This window comes from Salmo trutta, chromosome 1 (genome assembly GCF_901001165.1).
Source record: "Salmo trutta chromosome 1, fSalTru1.1, whole genome shotgun sequence".
Taxonomy (NCBI): Eukaryota; Metazoa; Chordata; class Actinopteri; order Salmoniformes; family Salmonidae; genus Salmo; species Salmo trutta.
Window position 1 is genome coordinate 66,540,996 of NC_042957.1, and position 18,219 is coordinate 66,559,214.

Here is an 18,219-nt window from a genome sequence, read left to right on the forward strand (position 1 = left end):
TGAAAATTGTTATCATGCATATCACGTTTCAACTTCATGTATCTGTACTGCACGTGCCTCAGTAGGTTAAAGCACATACCTGAGACCAGGGCCCATATTCACAATGCATCTCATAGTAGGAATCTAGGGTCTAATTTTGGTCTTAAATCATAATGAACCTGATTATATATGGACAAGGGGGATCTGATCCTAGATCAGCACTCCTACCCTGAGCGTTTGTGAATACAGGAAAAAGCTAGTTTCTTCTCACAGCCGCTGTGCCCCAGCTGGGGTGGAGCGCCTCAGAGTCTGATGAGAAACTAGGACCAGGCTAGCGTGTGGAGCGCCCCCAGAGTCTGGTGAGAGAGACTAGGACCAGGCTAGCGTGTTGAGCGCCCCCAGAGTCTGGTGAGAGAGACTAGGACCAGGATAGCGTGTTGAGCGCCCCCAGAGTCTGGTGAGAGAGACTAGGACCAGGATAGCGTGTGGAGCACCCCCAGAGTCTGGTGAGAGAGACTAGGACCAGGATATCGTGTGGAGCGCCCCCAGAGTCTGGTGAGAGAGACTAGGACCAGGCTAGCGTGTGGAGCACCCCCAGAGTCTGGTGAGAGAGACTAGGACCAGACTAGCGTGTTGAGCGCCCCTAGAGTCTGGTGAGAGAGACTAGGACCAGGCTAGCGTGTTGAGCGCCCCCAGAGTCTGGTGAGAGAGACTAGGACCAGGCTAGCGTGTTGAGCGCCCCAGAGTCTGGTGAGAGAGACTAGGACCAGGCTAACGTGTGGAGCGCCCCAGAGTCTGGTGAGAGACTAGGACCAGGCTAGCGTGTGGAGCGCCCCAGAGTCTGGTGAGAGAGACTAGGACCAGGATAGCGTGTAGAGCGCCCCCAGAGTCTGGTGAGAGAGACTAGGACCAGGCTAGCGTGTGGAGCGCCCCAGAGTCTGGTGAGAGAGACTAGGACCAGGCTAGCGTGTGGAGCGCCCCAGAGTCTGGTGAGAGAGACTAGGACCAGGCTAGCGTGTTGAGCGCCCCAGAGTCTGGTGAGAGAGACTAGGACCAGGCTAGCGTGTTGAGCGCCCCAGAGTCTGGTGAGAGAGACTAGGACCAGGCTAGCGTGTGGAGCGCCCCAGAGTCTGGTGAGAGAGACTAGGACCAGGCTAGCGTGTGGAGCACCCCCAGAGTCTGGTGAGAGACTAGGACCAGGCTAGCGTGTTGAGCGCCCCAGAGTCTGGTGAGAGAGACTAAGACCAGGCTAGCGTGTGGAGCGCCCCAGAGTCTGGTGAGAGAGACTAGGACCAGGCTAGCGTGTGGAGCGCCCCAGAGTCTGGTGAGAGACTAGGACCAGGATAGCGTGTTGAGCGCCCCCAGAGTCTGGTGAGAGAGAATAGGACCAGGCTAGCGTGTGGAGCGCCCCAGAGTCTGGTGAGAGAGACTAGGACCAGGATAGCGTGTTGAGCGCCCCCAGAGTCTGGTGAGAGAGACTAGGACCAGGATAGCGTGTGGAGCGCCCCCAGAGTCTGGTGAGAGAGACTAGGACCAGGCTAACGTGTGGAACGCCCCAGAGTCTGGTGAGAGAGACTAGGACCAGGCTAACGTGTGGAGCGCCCCAGAGTCTGGTGAGAGAGACTAGGACCAGGCTAACGTGTGGAACGCCCCAGAGTCTGGTGAGAGACTAGGACCAGGATAGCGTGTGGAGCGCCCCAGAGTCTGGTGAGAGACTAGGACCAGGATAGCGTGTTGAGCGCCCCTAGAGTCTGGTGAGAGAGACTAGGACCAGGATAGCGTGTTGAGCGCCCCAGAGTCTGGTGAGAGAGACTAGGACCAGGATAGCGTGTTGAGCGCCCCAGAGTCTGGTGAGAGAGACTAGGACCAGGATAGCGTGTGGAGCACCCCCAGAGTCTGGTGAGAGAGACTAGGACCAGGATAGCGTGTGGAGCGCCCCCAGAGTCTGGTGAGAGACTAGGACCAGGCTAACGTGTGGAGCGCCCCCAGAGTCTGATGAGAGACTAGGACCAGGATAGCGTGTTGAGCGCCCCCAGAGTCTGGTGAGAGAGACTAGGACCAGGATAGCGTGTGGAGAGCCCCCAGAGTCTGGTGAGAGAGACTAGGACCAGGCTAACGTGTGGAGCGCCCCAGAGTCTGGTGAGAGACTAGGACCAGGATAGCGTGTTGAGCGCCCCCAGAGTCTGGTGAGAGAGACTAGGACCAGGATAGCGTGTGGAGAGCCCCCAGAGTCTGGTGAGAGAGACTAGGACCAGGCTAACGTGTGGAGCGCCCCAGAGTCTGGTGAGAGAGACTAGGACCAGGATAGCGTGTGGAGCGCCCCCAGAGTCTGGTGAGAGAGAGACTAGGACCAGGCTAGCGTGTGGAGCGCCCCCAGAGTCTGGTGAGAGAGACTAGGACCAGGCTAACGTGTGGAGCGCCCCAGAGTCTGGTGAGAGAGACTAGGACCAGGCTAACGTGTGGAGCGCCCCAGAGTCTGGTGAGAGAGACTAGGACCAGGCTAGCGTGTGGAGCGCCCCAGAGTCTGGTGAGAGAGACTAGGACCAGGCTAGCGTGTGGAGCGCCCCAGAGTCTGGTGAGAGAGACTAGGACCAGGCTAGCGTGTGGAGCGCCCCAGAATCTGGTGAGAGACTAGGACCAGGCTAGCGTGTTGAGCGCCCCCAGAGTCTGGTGAGAGAGAATAGGACCAGGCTAGCGTGTGGAGCGCCCCAGAGTCTGGTGAGAGAGACTAGGACCAGGATAGCGTGTTGAGCGCCCCCAGAGTCTGGTGAGAGAGACTAGGACCAGGATAGCGTGTGGAGCGCCCCCAGAGTCTGGTGAGAGAGACTAGGACCAGGCTAGCGTGTTGAGCGCCCCAGAGTCTGGTGAGAGAGACTAGGACCAGGCTAACGTGTGGAACGCCCCCAGAGTCTGGTGAGAGACTAGGACCAGGCTAGCGTGTGGAGCGCCCCCAGAGTCTGGTGAGAGAGACTAGGACCAGGATAGCGTGTGGAGCGCCCCAGAGTCTGGTGAGAGACTAGGACCAGGCTAGCGTGTGGAGCGCCCCAGAGTCTGGTGAGAGAGACTAGGACCAGGATAGCGTGTTGAGCGCCCCCAGAGTCTGGTGAGAGAGACTAGGACCAGGCTAACGTGTGGAGCGCCCCAGAGTCTGGTGAGAGAGACTATGACCAGGATAGCGTGTGGAGCGCCCCCAGAGTCTGGTGAGAGAGACTAGGACCAGGATAGCGTGTGGAGCGCCGCAGAGTCTGGTGAGAGAGACTAGGACCAGGCTAACGTGTGGAACGCCCCAGAGTCTGGTGAGATAGAATAGGACCAGGCTAACGTGTGGAGCGCCCCCAGAGTCTGGTGAGAGACTAGGACCAGGATAGCGTGTGGAGCGCCCCCAGAGTCTGGTGAGAGACTAGGACCAGGATAGCGTGTTGAGCGCCCCCAGAGTCTGGTGAGAGACTAGGACCAGGCTAGCGTGTGGAGAGCCCCCAGAGTCTGGAGAGAGACTAGGACCAGGCTCTCTCACCAGACTCTGGGGCGATCCACACGCTCCACCCCAATGTACAGCAAAACGGAGAACACCATCGTGTTCATGAGAATCTCCCCTTTCCACAGTGGGGTCCCATTAGTTTGTAGCCCAAAGGTTCAGACGCTACGAAACAGAAGTTGGCACATCGACGGTACCGACTTCATACGAGTCTCCTACTTATGGGGGCCATAGAGAAAAACGGAGAACACCATCGTGTTTGTGGGATGACTTGTGGTCTGACAAAGACCACTCTAGCTCGTCCACCTTTCACCGTAGATGCGGAAGTGAGACACTGGCGGAGGCGGTGGATTGAGATGCATCCAATGCAAGATATCTCTAGCTTAAACTGACAGATTATGTTTTTTGTTGTTGTTATTTAGCATAGATTGAAGCACCGGTGCATCAATCAACTCTAGGGGTTTAAACAGTACTTTAACTTGACCTCAGAATGAATACTAATGACTCTTCATAACTCCTCTCAATTTGGGGCTTTCTCGTCCTATTCGGCAGCAGACTGTCACAGAGTTGTGACTAAAGCAGTAGCGGTGCGTGGATAAAATCACTGCGGAATCTAAGCCAGAAGAAAATGCCATATTACAACATATGTGTTGTGATAATTGTGTCGTTTGCTTTATAACCTGTTAGTTCATATGCCTTGACACTGTGATATATAGGCGTAAAGGCAGATACAATAAGAAGACAGAGTAGCAGAATAAATTCAACCACACCTTTGTTTCATCACAAAACCGGAGAGCAACCTGTCTGATGAAGTCCACAAAGCATACTGCATGTAGCAAACAGCTAAATTACCTACATATTGGTCAAGAAAGTTAATGTTGCCGACATTTTTGGACAAAAAGAAAACAGGATATGTCTCCACTATTCCAACACCATCAAATCACATTTGCTTAGTCTAATACAGTAACAACTAAAAGATACCAAAAACGATTTAATCCAATCAACGTAAGCTAAATATGATGTGGCTGTCTATGGTTCTGATTTCAGTGTGTGTGTGTGTGTGTGTGTGTGTGTGTGTGTGTGTGTGTGTGTGTGTAAGTAGAAAAACATGTTGACACCCTACTTGTAGAGAAACACCAATGCCATCCTCCTCTCTTTCATGTTGACGAAACGGTCTATGACTGTCATACAGTACACGCTTTTAGTTTTTGTTGTCCTAGGCTACCTGGTTGAAATGCTTGCTCACTAGCCTAACTTCCTTTCATGGGCAACGTTAACTAGTTAACATTAGCCTTCTACATCTAGCTACATATTGAATGTCCATCTCTCAGTCCAGGGGCACAATGTATTTTATGGTTGGATCAAAATTGTAGTTATAAGCATTGGCCAGTACGGAGGATTAAGTAAAACCACAAGTCCAAATCCCTATCTCCATCCATGGCTAATTTAGGAAAGGGCCAATTTTAGCTAGCTCGCTAGCCACCGGATGACAACTGCACAACAAGGTGCAACAATTGAAGATGTTTTTAATCGATTACATATTTCTCTGCGATAGGAGTAAAGCCAAATCAAAACTGGCTTCCCTTGACACTTTTTCTGTTGTGTGCCAGGACCATTCACAGTTGAGCTCACTCAGTTTAGCTCAATGCTGATTGGCTATTATTTAATACTTTTTTATTTTATCAAGGGAGGCCAAATGCTCCCTGGCTTCCCTTACATTCAATGCTACTGGTGGCAACAATGTCATACTCTTTATGACCAGACAGCATCAGATAGATGGCCTACACATACAGAGGCAGAGAGGCGCTGTTTCGCTGACTCGGATGCAACGATAATTAGGAAAGCACAGAAAGACGAAACATACATTATTTAATGTTTTTTTTTGGTACATTTTTGTGGGAAGACTTGGTATCCATGAATACACACCACTGGACTAAAGAGGTTTATCTTTCTTTGTCTCAGTCTGAAGCGGCGTGTGCGTGTGTGGCAGTGTGTGTGTAGGAGGCACCGACTGGATCTTCCAGTATAACAACATGCGTGTGTGTTGGTGGGGGGGGAGGAGGCACGGTACAGAGAGGTATATTAATGGAACTATCCAGAACACCAAACAACACATAACACACACAGCGTAATCATGCATGAGGGCATTGTCTGGGAACTTGGATAATGTTACATTGGGTATGATCGACACTGTCTCATATGTCGAAGGTGTGTGTGTGTGTGTGAGATTGAGAGAGCGAGAGAGAGAGTGTGAGTGTGTATGTACAGGTGTGTGTATGAGGGCAGCAGGTAGCCTAGATGGTTAACAGCATTGGGCCAGTAACTGAAGTCTCTGGTTCAAATCCCCAAGCTGACTAAGTGAAAAATCTGCCAATGTGCCCTTGAGCAAGGCACTTAACCCTAACTGTTCTTGTAAGTCGCTCTGGATAAGAGTGTCAGTTAAATTACTGAAATGTGTGGGTCAGTCCTCACCTCACTCTCCTTGTTTTCGTACTTGTTGGTGTTCTTGCCCTGGCTCTTCCTCCTGAGTTTCTTCAGGTCAGACTGCGACCTCTCCAGAGAGTCCTGCTTCATCTTGTGCTCTGTCTGATACCTCTTAAAGGTGGCCTGGATGGGTGGGAGGGAGAGGGGAGGTGGGGGGGAGAGGGGAGGTGGGAGGTGGGGGGAGCACCCGTGAACACCTGGAACCATCTCTAGACAGTACAAGTAGCATTGATTTTAAAAAGTATATTTTCCTTTTCGGAAAAAAAACTTTTCAGTAATATCATTAAATGTAATGTCACTACAGTGGGGGGAAAAAAGTATTTGATCCCCTGCTGATTTTGTGCGTTTGCCCACTTACAAAGAAATGATCATTCTATAATTTTAATGGTAGGTTTATATGAACAGTGAGAGACAGAATAACAACAAAAGAATCCAGAAAAACGCATGTCAAAAATGTTATAAAATGATATCCATTTTAATGAGGGAAATAAGTATTTGACCCCTCTGCAAAATATGACTTAGTACTTGGTGGCAAAACCCTTGTTGGTAATCAGAGGTCAGACGTTTCTTGTAGTTGGCCACCAGGTTTGCACACATCTCAGGAGGGATTTTGTCCCACTCCTCTTTGCAGATCTTCTCCAAGTCATTAAGGTTTCGAGGCTGACATTTGGCAACTCGAACCTTCAGCTCCCTCCACAGATTTTCTATGGGATTAAGTTCTGGAGACTGGCTAGGCCACTCCAGGACCTTAATGTGCTTCTTCTTGAGCTGCTCCTTTGTTGCCTTGGCCATGTGTTTTGGGTCATTGTCATGCTGGAATACGCATCCACGACCTATTTTCAATGCCCTGGCTGAAGGAAGGAGGTTCTCACCCAAGATTTGACAGTACATGGCCCCGTCAAATGATGCGGTGAAGTTGTCCTGTCCCCTTAGCGGAAAAACACCCCCAAAGCATAATGTTTCCACCTCCATGTTTGACGGTGGAGATGGTGTTCTTGGGGTCATAGGCAGCATTCCTCCTTCTCCAAACACAGCGAGTTGAGTTGATGCCAAAAAGCTCAATTTTGGTCTCATCTAACCACAACACTTTCACCAGTTGTCCTCTGAATCATTCAGATGTAGGTAGGCAGTAGACAGGATTCTGTGGTCACTGATGTAGGTAGACAGTAGACGGGATTCTGTGGTCACTGTGATGTAAGGTAGGCAGTAGACAGGATTCTGTGGTCAGTGATGTAGACAGGATTCTGTGGTCACTGTGATGTAGGTAGGCAGTAGACAGGATTATGTGGTCACAGATGTAAGGTAGGCAGTAGACAGGATTCTGTGGTCGCTGTGATGTAGGTAGGCAGTAGACAGGATTCTGTGGTCGCTGTGATGTAGGTAGGCAGTAGACAGGATTCTGTGGTCGCTGTGATGTAGGTAGGCAGTAGACAGGATTCTGTGGTCACTGATGTGGTAGGCAGTAGACAGGATCATAGTTCCAGGGATGAGGCATGGGGGGCAGTTCTCATTGATATTCCCAGGAGCAGGAGGGAAGGCCGTTTCCATAGAATCACATAAGCACACACATACATACAGTACAGTACTTACTGTCATGTATTTTACATCCATGTCTGTCTTCCTCTCCAATTCAGCTATTATCTCGCTGTGAAACCTCTTAAACTGCAGGTGAGGGGAAAGGGGGATGAGAGGGGGAGAGACGGTGAAGGGAGAAAGGAGGGGGGGATGCACACTGATTAGAGAAGGGACTGTTATGATGGAGTGATGGAGATGCATCAGTGGAAAACAGTAAAAAGAATGTTGGGAGGGATTTGAGAGCCATCCTTGAGTTGTGTAAGCAAAGGTGTTTGTTTGCATGGTTGTGTATGTGCCTGTGTGCAAGAAAGAGATGAAAAGATTCAAGACTATATGAGTGAGTCATAGCCGAAACGTAATGCAGGGATCTCTCTCTCTCTCATCAGTATGAGGGGGAGCGCAGGCATCTCTTACATCACTGTGGCCTTGTGGTGGCAAACCGACACCCACTGGTGCCATTCGGTCAACGAAAACCCCACGTCCTCTCACGATGAATTAGAGACTGTCCCTGCAACCCACGTCTCCTCAGACCTCTCAAACAACAACCCTGTTAGCTGCTGCGTCAAATCTCTAGGTGCCTTAGTGCAGGGAATCCCAACTGGCGGCCCATGGGCCGAATTTGGCCCGTGGTTGGTTTTATTTGGCCCGCCAAGTTTTTAAATATAAAATCAGCTCCACGTGATTTTAATTTGGGAAATCTGTTCCCAAGTATTCCCTCGCATAATAGAGAGCCACGTGATCATACACAAATGTAAGCAAGGTTTGAAATGATTATGTTTTAGTCCAATATTATATCGGTTTGGGCTTCTTGGGTCAATTGGTGTCACTGCCAAGGGGTGCTGCTGCCTCTACCACATGGGTATTGAGTGGGCAGACTGGACCCTCCCCCTATCGGTTAGGGTTAAGATTTGGGGAATCTGATCATAGATCTGTGGTAAGAGCAAGAAACATACAAACAGTGACAAAATGTTCTACCTCTCCCCCTGGTTAACCCTTCACCATGGTTGCCATGGGCTCCCTCCACAGTTAGGCAGGTTAAGAATCAATATACCAGTTGCCATGCATGACAACAGTAGTGTCAACACGCCCCAGAGGTTCTTGTTCCTCCAACATGAGCTCATATCTAGCACGTATTCATGACCTGATGACAGCACAGTCAAGTTTACATGCTTCCAACTTCTACCTTCTCAGATGAGAAGGTTCCTCAACATGCATACGTACAGGGTTAGGTAGGTTACTTTCTAAATGTAATCCGTTACAGTTACTAGTTACCAGTCCATGATTGTAATCATTAATGTAACTTTTGGACTACCCAAACTCAGTAAAGTAATCTGATTAGTTACTTTTTGATTACTTTCCCCTTAAGAGGCATTAGAAGACCAAAAGGATCCAAACGCTTCTGGAGTATCATCATAGTGGTCTCTGACCTGTGGTCACTTTCTGAGGTGGAACAAACTGAAACTCCCTCCTGCTGAATTGAATGTCATTGAGAAAACAAAGGTGCCATAATGTATTTTTTCACAAACATCCTTTCTGAATTTAAAAGTCAATACAAGAAGTAATCATCTAGTTTTTCAAAAGTATCTGTAATCTGACTACAGTATTTTTTGCTGGTAATGTAATGGATTACAGTATTTTTGTAATCAGATTTCAAGTAATTTATTACATGAATAAGTGTCTCCCTAACCTTGTATACTTATGATAAACATTTTTTTATAGTTTGTAAAATAAGTTATTGTATGCAAACCATAACTACAGGCCTTGACAAGTGTGACTGTCATCAACAACAGTTCCCAGAGGCCCCGTCACAGGGCATGTTCAGACCTGCTCCCGTCCTATAAACAGGCTGTACACAATAACCAAACAGGTGCAACTTTTCCTCTAGCTTGTTTGTTTTCTCCTCATCATCTTTGCTTTTTCTGTCCCTTGATGTTTCATAGAAAGAGAAACACCATCCTATGATTACTAATAGAGAGAGTTGAAGAGGGGGAAAGAGAGAGATATTTGTGTTTGAGAGGAATTAAAAACGGTACATTGTGTTAAGCAGCAGAGAGAGAAAAAGAGAGAGGGAGAGAGGGCACACTGGGCGAGACAAGTCATGCAGGGAATTAAACAATAGATGACGCAAACACTCATGTACACACACGCACCTTGCAGAACACACACACACACACCTTGCAGAACCCCCCCCCCCCCCCCACACACACACACACACACACACACACACACCTTGCAGAACACACACACACACACAGTACTCACATTCTCCTCTAGCTCAAGGTGAACTTTCCTGTGGACCTCGGATATCTCCATCAGCACAACGCCTGTGGCGAGAGAGAGACATGCACTGATTGGCTCGTGGGGGAAAACAAGATTAGGGTTTCGGTCAGATTCTCTACGCTTCTCCTGAAGTGTGCACTATTGGACATTATCTACCCTTCTCCTGAAGTGTGCACTATTAGACACGATCTACCCTTCTCCTGAAGTGTGCACTATTAGATATGGACTGGTGGAAGGAATATGGTGGAAACTTGTTTACACCAATCCAATGCTTTTAAATGCATGTGGGGGAATGTACACTTCTTTGTGAAGGGGTATCTGAACAGAACCCCCCAAAAGGGTAGTCCATACGATGTACATAGTCTCAAATGGTTGCTTTCCTTCATGAGAGAAAAGACATACAGTACACATCCCTCTGACAAGTGCTGAACTGACAAAAAGGTGGGGAATGGAAACAATGTTGACAACGCCGACAGAACAGTGATTTATTTGTGAGATGCTGTCACACTCATTTATCATGTTCAGTAGGGCACACCGAAGCAATGTGTTGCAAATGGAAATCGGTGTCGTTATTGGACAAGCTCAGTTTGTATCTCCTGCGGTTCAGTCCATTTCAACACGTTTTCTCCCTACTGAATACAACCCAGAATGGCTTTAATTCAGTTGTAAACTAAAATTGACCCTATTAATATTCGCTAACGTTGAGGAAACAGTGTGTCGTTACCACCTGCAGTTAGATAATCAAAAACAGCTCTAACTGCAGGGAACCAAAAACAATATCACTCTTTGCATGTTCCTCAACAGCCAATCAAAAATGGATTAAAACGTAATAACACCATAAAGCAACTGGAAATCGTAACACCCAATTCATGCAGGTAGCCTAGTGGTTAGAGTGTTGGGCCAGTAACTGAAAGGTTGCTGGATCGAATCCCCGAGCTGACAAGGTAAAAATCTGTCGTTCTGCACCTGAGCAAGGCAGTTAACCCCCTGTTCCCCGGGTGCGGAAGACGTGGATGTCGATTAAGGCAGCCCCCCACACCTCTCTGATTCAGAGGGGTTGGGTTAAATGCGGAAGACACATTTCAGTTGAATGTATTCAGTTGTACAACTGACCAGGTATCATCCCCCTTTCCTTTCCCTAATAAGGATCCACCCACATGGCACTTCTGAGTGATTATCACAATACGTGTTGCTAATAAATGGATGAAAGTATATTGTTTTACTGATGACTATCGCAACACGTTAAATCAAGTGACTCATCTTACGCAGTCTCACACAGAGAAACCTACAGTACCAGTCAAAAGTTTGGGCACCTACTCATACATGGGTTTTTGATTTATTTTGTACTATTTTCTACATTGTAGAATAATAGTGAAAACATCAAAAACTGTGAAATAATCTATATGGAATCATGTAGTAACCAAAAAAAAGATTTAAACAAATCAAAATATATTTGATATTCTTCAAAGTAGCCACCCTTTGTTTTGATCACAGCTTTACACACTGTTGGCATTCTCTCAATCAGCATTTAAATTAACAGGTGTGCCTTCTTAAAAGTTAATTTGTGTAATTTCTTTCCTTCCTAATGCGTTTGAGCCAATCAGTTGTGACAAGGTTGTGACAAGGTAGGGGTGGTATACAGAAAATAGCCCTATTTGGTAAAAGACCAAGTCCATATTATGTTAAGACATGAAGGTCAGTCAATCTGGAACATTTCAAGAACTTTGAAAGTTTCTTCAAGTGCAGTCGCAAAAACCATCAAGCGCTATGATGAAACTGGCTCTCATGTGGACCTCCACAGGAAAGGAAGACCCAGAGTTACCTCTGCTGCAGAGGATGAGTTCATTAGAATTAACTGCACCTCAGATTGCAGCCCAAATAAATGCTTTACAGAGTTCAAGTAACAGACCTCTCCACATCAACTGTTCAGAGGAGACTGCGTGAATCAGGCCTTCATGGTCAGACTGTTGCAATGAAACCACTACTAAAGGACACCAATAAGAAGAAGAAACTTGCTTGGGCCATGAAACATGAGCAATGGATATTAGACCGGTGAAAATCTGTCCTTTGGTCTGATGAGTCCAAATTTGAGATTTTTGGTTCCAACCGCCGTGTCTTTGTGAGATGCAGAGTAGGTGAACAGAAAAACATTTGTTTAACAGTTTTTTCATTACTAAATGATTCCATATTTGTTATTTCATAGTTCTGATGTCTTTACTATTATTCTACAATGTAGAAAATAGTACAAATAAAGAAAAATCCTTGAATGAGTAGGTGTCCAAACTTTTGACTGGTACTGTACATAAAACTCAATATAATCAAAGCATATAATCAGCAGGAAGTAAGGGATTCCTTTGCTAATCCCACCCCTGTCTAATGTATCTCCTGAAACCATCATGTCTATATCTGAGTAGCTACTAACCCATGGAGGAGTGTGTGTGAGCCCTGTGACTAGACCACTTCCTGGACTGTAGGCCTACACAGTATGACGTAAACCTGGGTCATGTTCATTCGTTTTAAAATGTTTCCAGATGGAAAACTAAAATGACTATATGGCTATATGATGTTCATCTGAGGAAAGCTTTGACTGTGTCTGGAGAGAGATGTTCCATTCCATGTCACCCCAGGCTATAGGCTGTCTGTCCCTCTTCTGTGGCACAAAGCTAGCAGAGAGACTACGTCAGAAAGCTCTGATCAAACACCACAAGAGAGTAGTTTAATAATACAAAACAATAGACAGAATGTTCCATACTGGGACACAATGGCAGGGGAAAGGAGAGAGGGCAGAGGTCGAGTGGTTCAGTGCATTAAATGCATTAGTGATACACTATACAGGAAGAGAGCTTTAGTGTGGGACTGAACGAATGATGAACAAACTATACACTACTCATCCAGTATTTCCATATTATTCAACTGTGTTTGTTTACAGCAGGCAGTGATGGCTCTGCTCTGAGAGAAATACCCAGAGAGGAAAGTGCTGTTGTGACAGTATGTGACTGATCATTGATCAAACAAACCCAACCTAGGCGTTTCTGGATGGTTTGACATGAAGCAAGCTTTGTTCACTTACTGTTGAACATTGCATAATGAAGGTTAGTATTGCTCAATGATTACATTGGATTAGTCATAATCACATGAACAGTCAAATGCATTTAATTTGAAAATCATTACACGGTCCAAGATAATACATGTGACTAAATGTCTCAATGTACCAACAATTAGTACACAGACTTATACATTTCATGAATGTTGTATTCACATGTTATGAATACATAAGCTGCTGTGATATGGTGGAACATACAAATAAATACTGTGTGATATGAGGCAGGACTAGCTCCACTCGTTATTAACCCCTGGATTACAATAGCTAAACACTGCCCTAAGACACTTCCACTCCCTGTCCCAGAGTGTGTCCTAAGACACTTCCACTCCCTGTCCCAGAGTGTGTCCTAAGACACTTCCACTCCCTGTCCCAGTGTGTGTCCTAAGACACTTCCACTCCCTGTCCCAGTGTGTGTCCTAAGACACTTCCACTCCCTGTCCCAGAGTGTGTCCTAAGACACTTCCACTCCCTGTCCCAGAGTGTGTCCTAAGACACTTCCACTCCCTGTCCCAGAGTGTGTCCTAAGACACTTCCACTCCCTGTCCCAAAGTGTGTCCTAAGACACTTCCACTCCCTGTCCCAGAGTCTAAGACACTTCCACTCCCTGCCCCACTGTGTGTCCTAAGCCACTCCACTCCCTGTCCCACTGTGTCCTAAGCCACTCCACTCTACCTCTCCTGAGTCTCCCAGTCTCCAGCCCCACCCTGCCCTGTGGCTGTCATACTCACCACAGTTCAAACAACATCGCTGACTAAAGGGCACCAGAACATCCTGGTAAATGTGTCCTTTGTCAGGACATGGGGAGAGAGAGAGAGAGAGAGAGAGAGAGAGGGAGTGGGGTAGATGAGACGGGAACAGATAGTGGGGTGGCACTAGGAGAAAAAGGAAGGAGAGATAGAGAGAGAGGCCTGTGCAGGGAGAGAGAAAGCTCTGTGAAAGAAGCCTGTGCATGGCACCATGTTCAGACCCCTGACCTACCATTCAACTTATCCCATTGTTAGTGTCACTTAAATCCAGATCTCTCACCACAAAATAATTCACCAGTTAAAAAAGTAGCATTGACAACACAGCTCCTTCATCTCAGCTAAATTGCTGCTACAATACCTTGAAAATGTAGCTCGCAATGTCCTACTGATTACCACGTTGACTTTTTGTATAACTAAGTTTCAAGAAGGAGAATGTTTTGATGCTGATCCTAAAACTAAGTGGAGACTGGAAGGCATATATTTTGCAGTAACAACAACCCAACTAATAATGTGTTTATATGCAGTGCGTTTGGACAGAATGTTGCCAAGCAACAAGTGTAGCACATGGGGATGTTTGAAACGTACTTCTCAGCCTTAAGTGTCCCGCTTGCGTCGCCTCATTACCTAGCCTTTGAGGTGGCGCAATCGGCTAAGATGCTGAAGGGAGGACGGTCATGTGGGCTAGCAAGGCAGAAGTCCAGAGTTTGCGCCAGATATGAGCTGAAGGAAGGAAGTGGTACTCGCTAAGCAAGCAGTGTGACGTCCTTTACACAAGCATGGTCAATTGAGCGCAGTGTGAAGCACAACCCTGTCTAAATCGACAATAGCCTAGAAGAAATACTGCCAGTATTATCCAATGGTTTAACCCAATCAAACTAAAATAACCAATTGCTGTTAATGGTCCTGACTGACCCATGAGTATGGTCTGTCTGTGGTAGATGTGGTGTTGGGTTAATGGTTCTGACTGACCCATGAGTATGGTCTGTCTGTGGTAGATGTGGTGTTGGGTTAATGGTTCTGACTGACCCATGAGTATGGTCTGTCTGTGGTAGATGTGGTGTTGGGTTAATGTCCTGACTGACCCATGAGTATGGTCTGTCTGTGGTAGATGTGGTGTTGGGTTAATGTCCTGACTGACCCATGAGTATGGTCTGTCTGTGGTAGATGTGGTGTTGGGTTAATGTCCTGACTGACCCATGAGTATGGTCTGTCTGTGGTAGATGTGGTGTTGGGTTAATGTCCTGACTGACTCATGAGTATGGTCTGTCTGTGGTAGATGTGGTGTTGGGTTAATGGTTCTGACTGACCCATGAGTATGGTCTGTCTGTGGTAGATGTGGTGTTGGGTTAATGTCCTGACTGACCCATGAGTATGGTCTGTCTGTGGTAGATGTGGTGTTGGGTTAATGGTCCTGACTGACCCATGAGTATGGTCTGTCTGTGGTAGATGTGGTGTTGGGTTAATGTCCTGACTGACCCATGAGTATGGTCTGTCTGTGGTAGATGTGGTGTTGGGTTAATGTCCTGACTGACTCATGAGTATGGTCTGTCTGTGGTAGATGTGGTGTTGGGTTAATGGTTCTGACTGACCCATGAGTATGGTCTGTCTGTGGTAGATGTGGTGTTGGGTTAATGTCCTGACTGACTCATGAGTATGGTCTGTCTGTGGTAGATGTGGTGTTGGGTTAATGGTTCTGACTGACCCATGAGTATGGTCTGTCTGTGGTAGATGTGGTGTTGGGGTTAATGGTCCTGACTGACTCATGAGTATGGTCTGTCTGTGGTAGATGTGGTGTTGGGTTAATGTCCTGACTGACCCATGAGTATGGTCTATCAGTGGTAGACGTGGTGGTGGGGCTTGGTGCTTTGAGCTTAGTAATACCTATTAAATGAGCAAAATCATGAATGGTACTAGGGATGTGACAAATGGGAAAATGTTCTTAACGTTCATCAGTTTCCCACATGTATTCACAGTGCAGCTGCGCTGCTGCCAGCAACGGTTTGGGTCTCAAGGTGCGTCCCTTTCAGATGTTTAAGCATTGCACATGTATTACCATTACTTTACCTCTATTCCACCTCGCAAAGTTGGCATTTCCTTATCATTTAACTTCTCAAAGTATTGCCATACAGGACTTGGCCACTGTAGCTGCATGGCGATGACCTGGTGGTGGAGAATAGACTCGCCAAAAAATTGCTTCCTCGACTCCTTGTACATCGACTTCTTTGAAAAATGTGGCTTATACAGGTATATTTTATACTGACATTTCTGACCACTTTCCAATTGTCCACTTCTCTTTAGCAGATGGAAATGAACAGATGGAAATGATTAGTATCATTAAATGTAGAACATTTAACTAAAGTAGTTGTGAGCTCTTTAAGATGCTGATTGATGATATTTAAATGGAAATGTTTTTATAATCAGGCCGATGTGGAGTCTACTTACCAGACTTTTCTCATCTTTCAATTCTGTATTTCACCACTGCTTTCCCTTAGTTAAACGACGTAAGAAAGCAGCAGAATGGTTTTGGAAACCTTGGTTTACAACCGGTCTCAAAGAAAGTTGTATAAAAAGTTTCTCACAAATACCTCTCCCCTGAATTCTGCAAATTACAAAAAGTATAAAAACAACATGTACTCACCTACTTCAGATATCCTCCATTTTTTTTTTTACTAACAAATTCCAAGAATCCTTATATAAAGCCAACATGGAAAGTCATCAACAGACTGTTGAATAAGAAAAAGGCATCTACAACCATCCCACCTCAATTTATTGTTGGAAATATGACCTATAGTGATCCTGATGTTATTTCATGTGAATTTAATAACTTTTTTGTGAATGTGGGTTCCTCTCAAAGAAATTTGAGAAAACTGATGGCAATCCCTTGGATTACATTAAGGGACATTTCCCTTCTCTGCTTCAGTTTGATCCTCCTGATGTAATAGAGGTGATGGAGGTACAGTGCCTTGCAAAAGTATTCACCCCCTTGGCGTTTTTCCTATTTTGTTGCATTACAACCTGTAATTTAAATTGATGATTTTTATTTGGATTTCATGTAATGGACAACACAAAAAAGTGAAATGAAAAAAATTACTCGTTTCAAAAAATTCAAAAAATAAAAAATTGGAAAGTGGTACATGCATATGCCTTTGCTGTGAAGAACCTAAATAAGATCTGGTGCAACCAATTACCTTCAGAAGTCACATAATTAGTTAAATAAAGTCTCCCTGTGTGCAATCTAAGTGTCACATGATCTCAGTATATACACACACACACCTGTTCCGAAAGGTCCCAGAGTCTGCAACACCACTAAGCAAGGGGTACCACCAAGCAAGAGACACCATGAAGACCAAGGAGCTCTCCAAACAGGTCAAGGACAAAGTTGTGGAGAATTACAAATCAGGGTCGGGTTATAAAAAAAATATCCAAAACTTTGAACATCCCATGGAGCACCATTAAATCCATTATAAACATTTTTTAAGAATATGGCACCACAACAAACCTGCCAAGAGAAGGCCGCCCACCAAAACTCACATACCAGGCAAGGAGGGCATTAATCAGAGAGGCAACAAAGAGACCAAAGATAACCGTGAAGGAGCTGCAAAGCTCCACAGAGGAGATTAAAGTATCTGTCCATAGGACCACTTTAAGCCGTACACTCCACAGAGCTGGGCTTTATGGAAGAGTGGCCAGAAAAAAAGCCATTGCTTAAAGAAAAAATAAGCAAACACGTTTGCTTACGGAAGAAGGTACTCTGGTCAGATGAGACTAAAATTGAGCTTTTTGGCCATCAAGGAAAACACTGTCTGGCGCAATCCCAACACCTCTCATCACCTCGGGAACACCATCCCACAGTGAAGCATGGTGGTGGCAGCATCATACTGTATGGATGTTTTTCATTGGCAGGGACTGGGAAACTGGTCAGAATTGAAGGAATGATGGTGCTAAATACAGGGACATTTTTGATGGAAACCTGTTTCAGTCTTCCAGAGATTTGAGACTGGGACAGAGGTTCACCTTCCAGCAGGACAATGACCCTAAGCATACTGCTAAAGCAACACTTGAGTAGTTTAAGGGGAAACATTTAAATGTCTTGGAATGGCCTAGTCAAAGCCCAGACCTCAATCCAATTGAGAATCTGTGATATGACTAAAAGATTGCTGTACACCAGCGGAACCCATCCAACTTGAAGGAGCTGGGGCAGTTTTGCCTTGAGGAATGGGCAAAAATCCCAGTGGCTAGATGTGCCAAGCTTATAGAGACATACAGTGGGGGGAAAAAAGTATTTGATCCCCTGCTGATTTTGTACGTTTGCCCACTGACAAAGAAAGGATCAGTCTATAATTTTAATGGTAGGTTTATTTGAACAGTGAGAGACAGAATAACTACAAAAATATCCAGAAAAACGCATGTCAAATTGATTTGCATTTTAATGAGGGAAATAAGTATTTGACCCCCTCTCAATCAGAAAGATTTCGGGCTCCCAGGTGTCTTTTATACAGGTAACGAGCTGAGATTAGGAGCACACTCTTAAAGGGAGTGCTCCTAACCGTAGCTTGTTACCTGTAAAAAAAACACCT

At 46.1% G+C, this 18,219-nt stretch overlaps 1 protein-coding gene across 3 annotated transcripts in view; it reads right to left on the bottom strand.

Moving 5' to 3' along the window:
- The window catches only part of LOC115205712 (brain-specific angiogenesis inhibitor 1-associated protein 2-like protein 1), a 65,882-nt gene that overhangs the window by 27,570 nt on the left and 20,093 nt on the right, over positions 1 to 18,219 (bottom strand). For 2 of the 3 annotated variants that reach the window (XM_029771987.1, XM_029771979.1), the window contains 3 exons: positions 9,776 to 9,837; positions 7,529 to 7,600; positions 5,927 to 6,061 (listed from right to left, as the gene is read on the bottom strand). In XM_029771987.1, coding sequence (XP_029627847.1) covers positions 5,927 to 6,061; positions 7,529 to 7,600; positions 9,776 to 9,837 — 269 coding nt within the window. The remainder of the gene's footprint in view (positions 1 to 5,926; positions 6,062 to 7,528; positions 7,601 to 9,775; positions 9,838 to 18,219) is intronic. The other variant, XM_029771995.1, reaches the window with a different exon arrangement.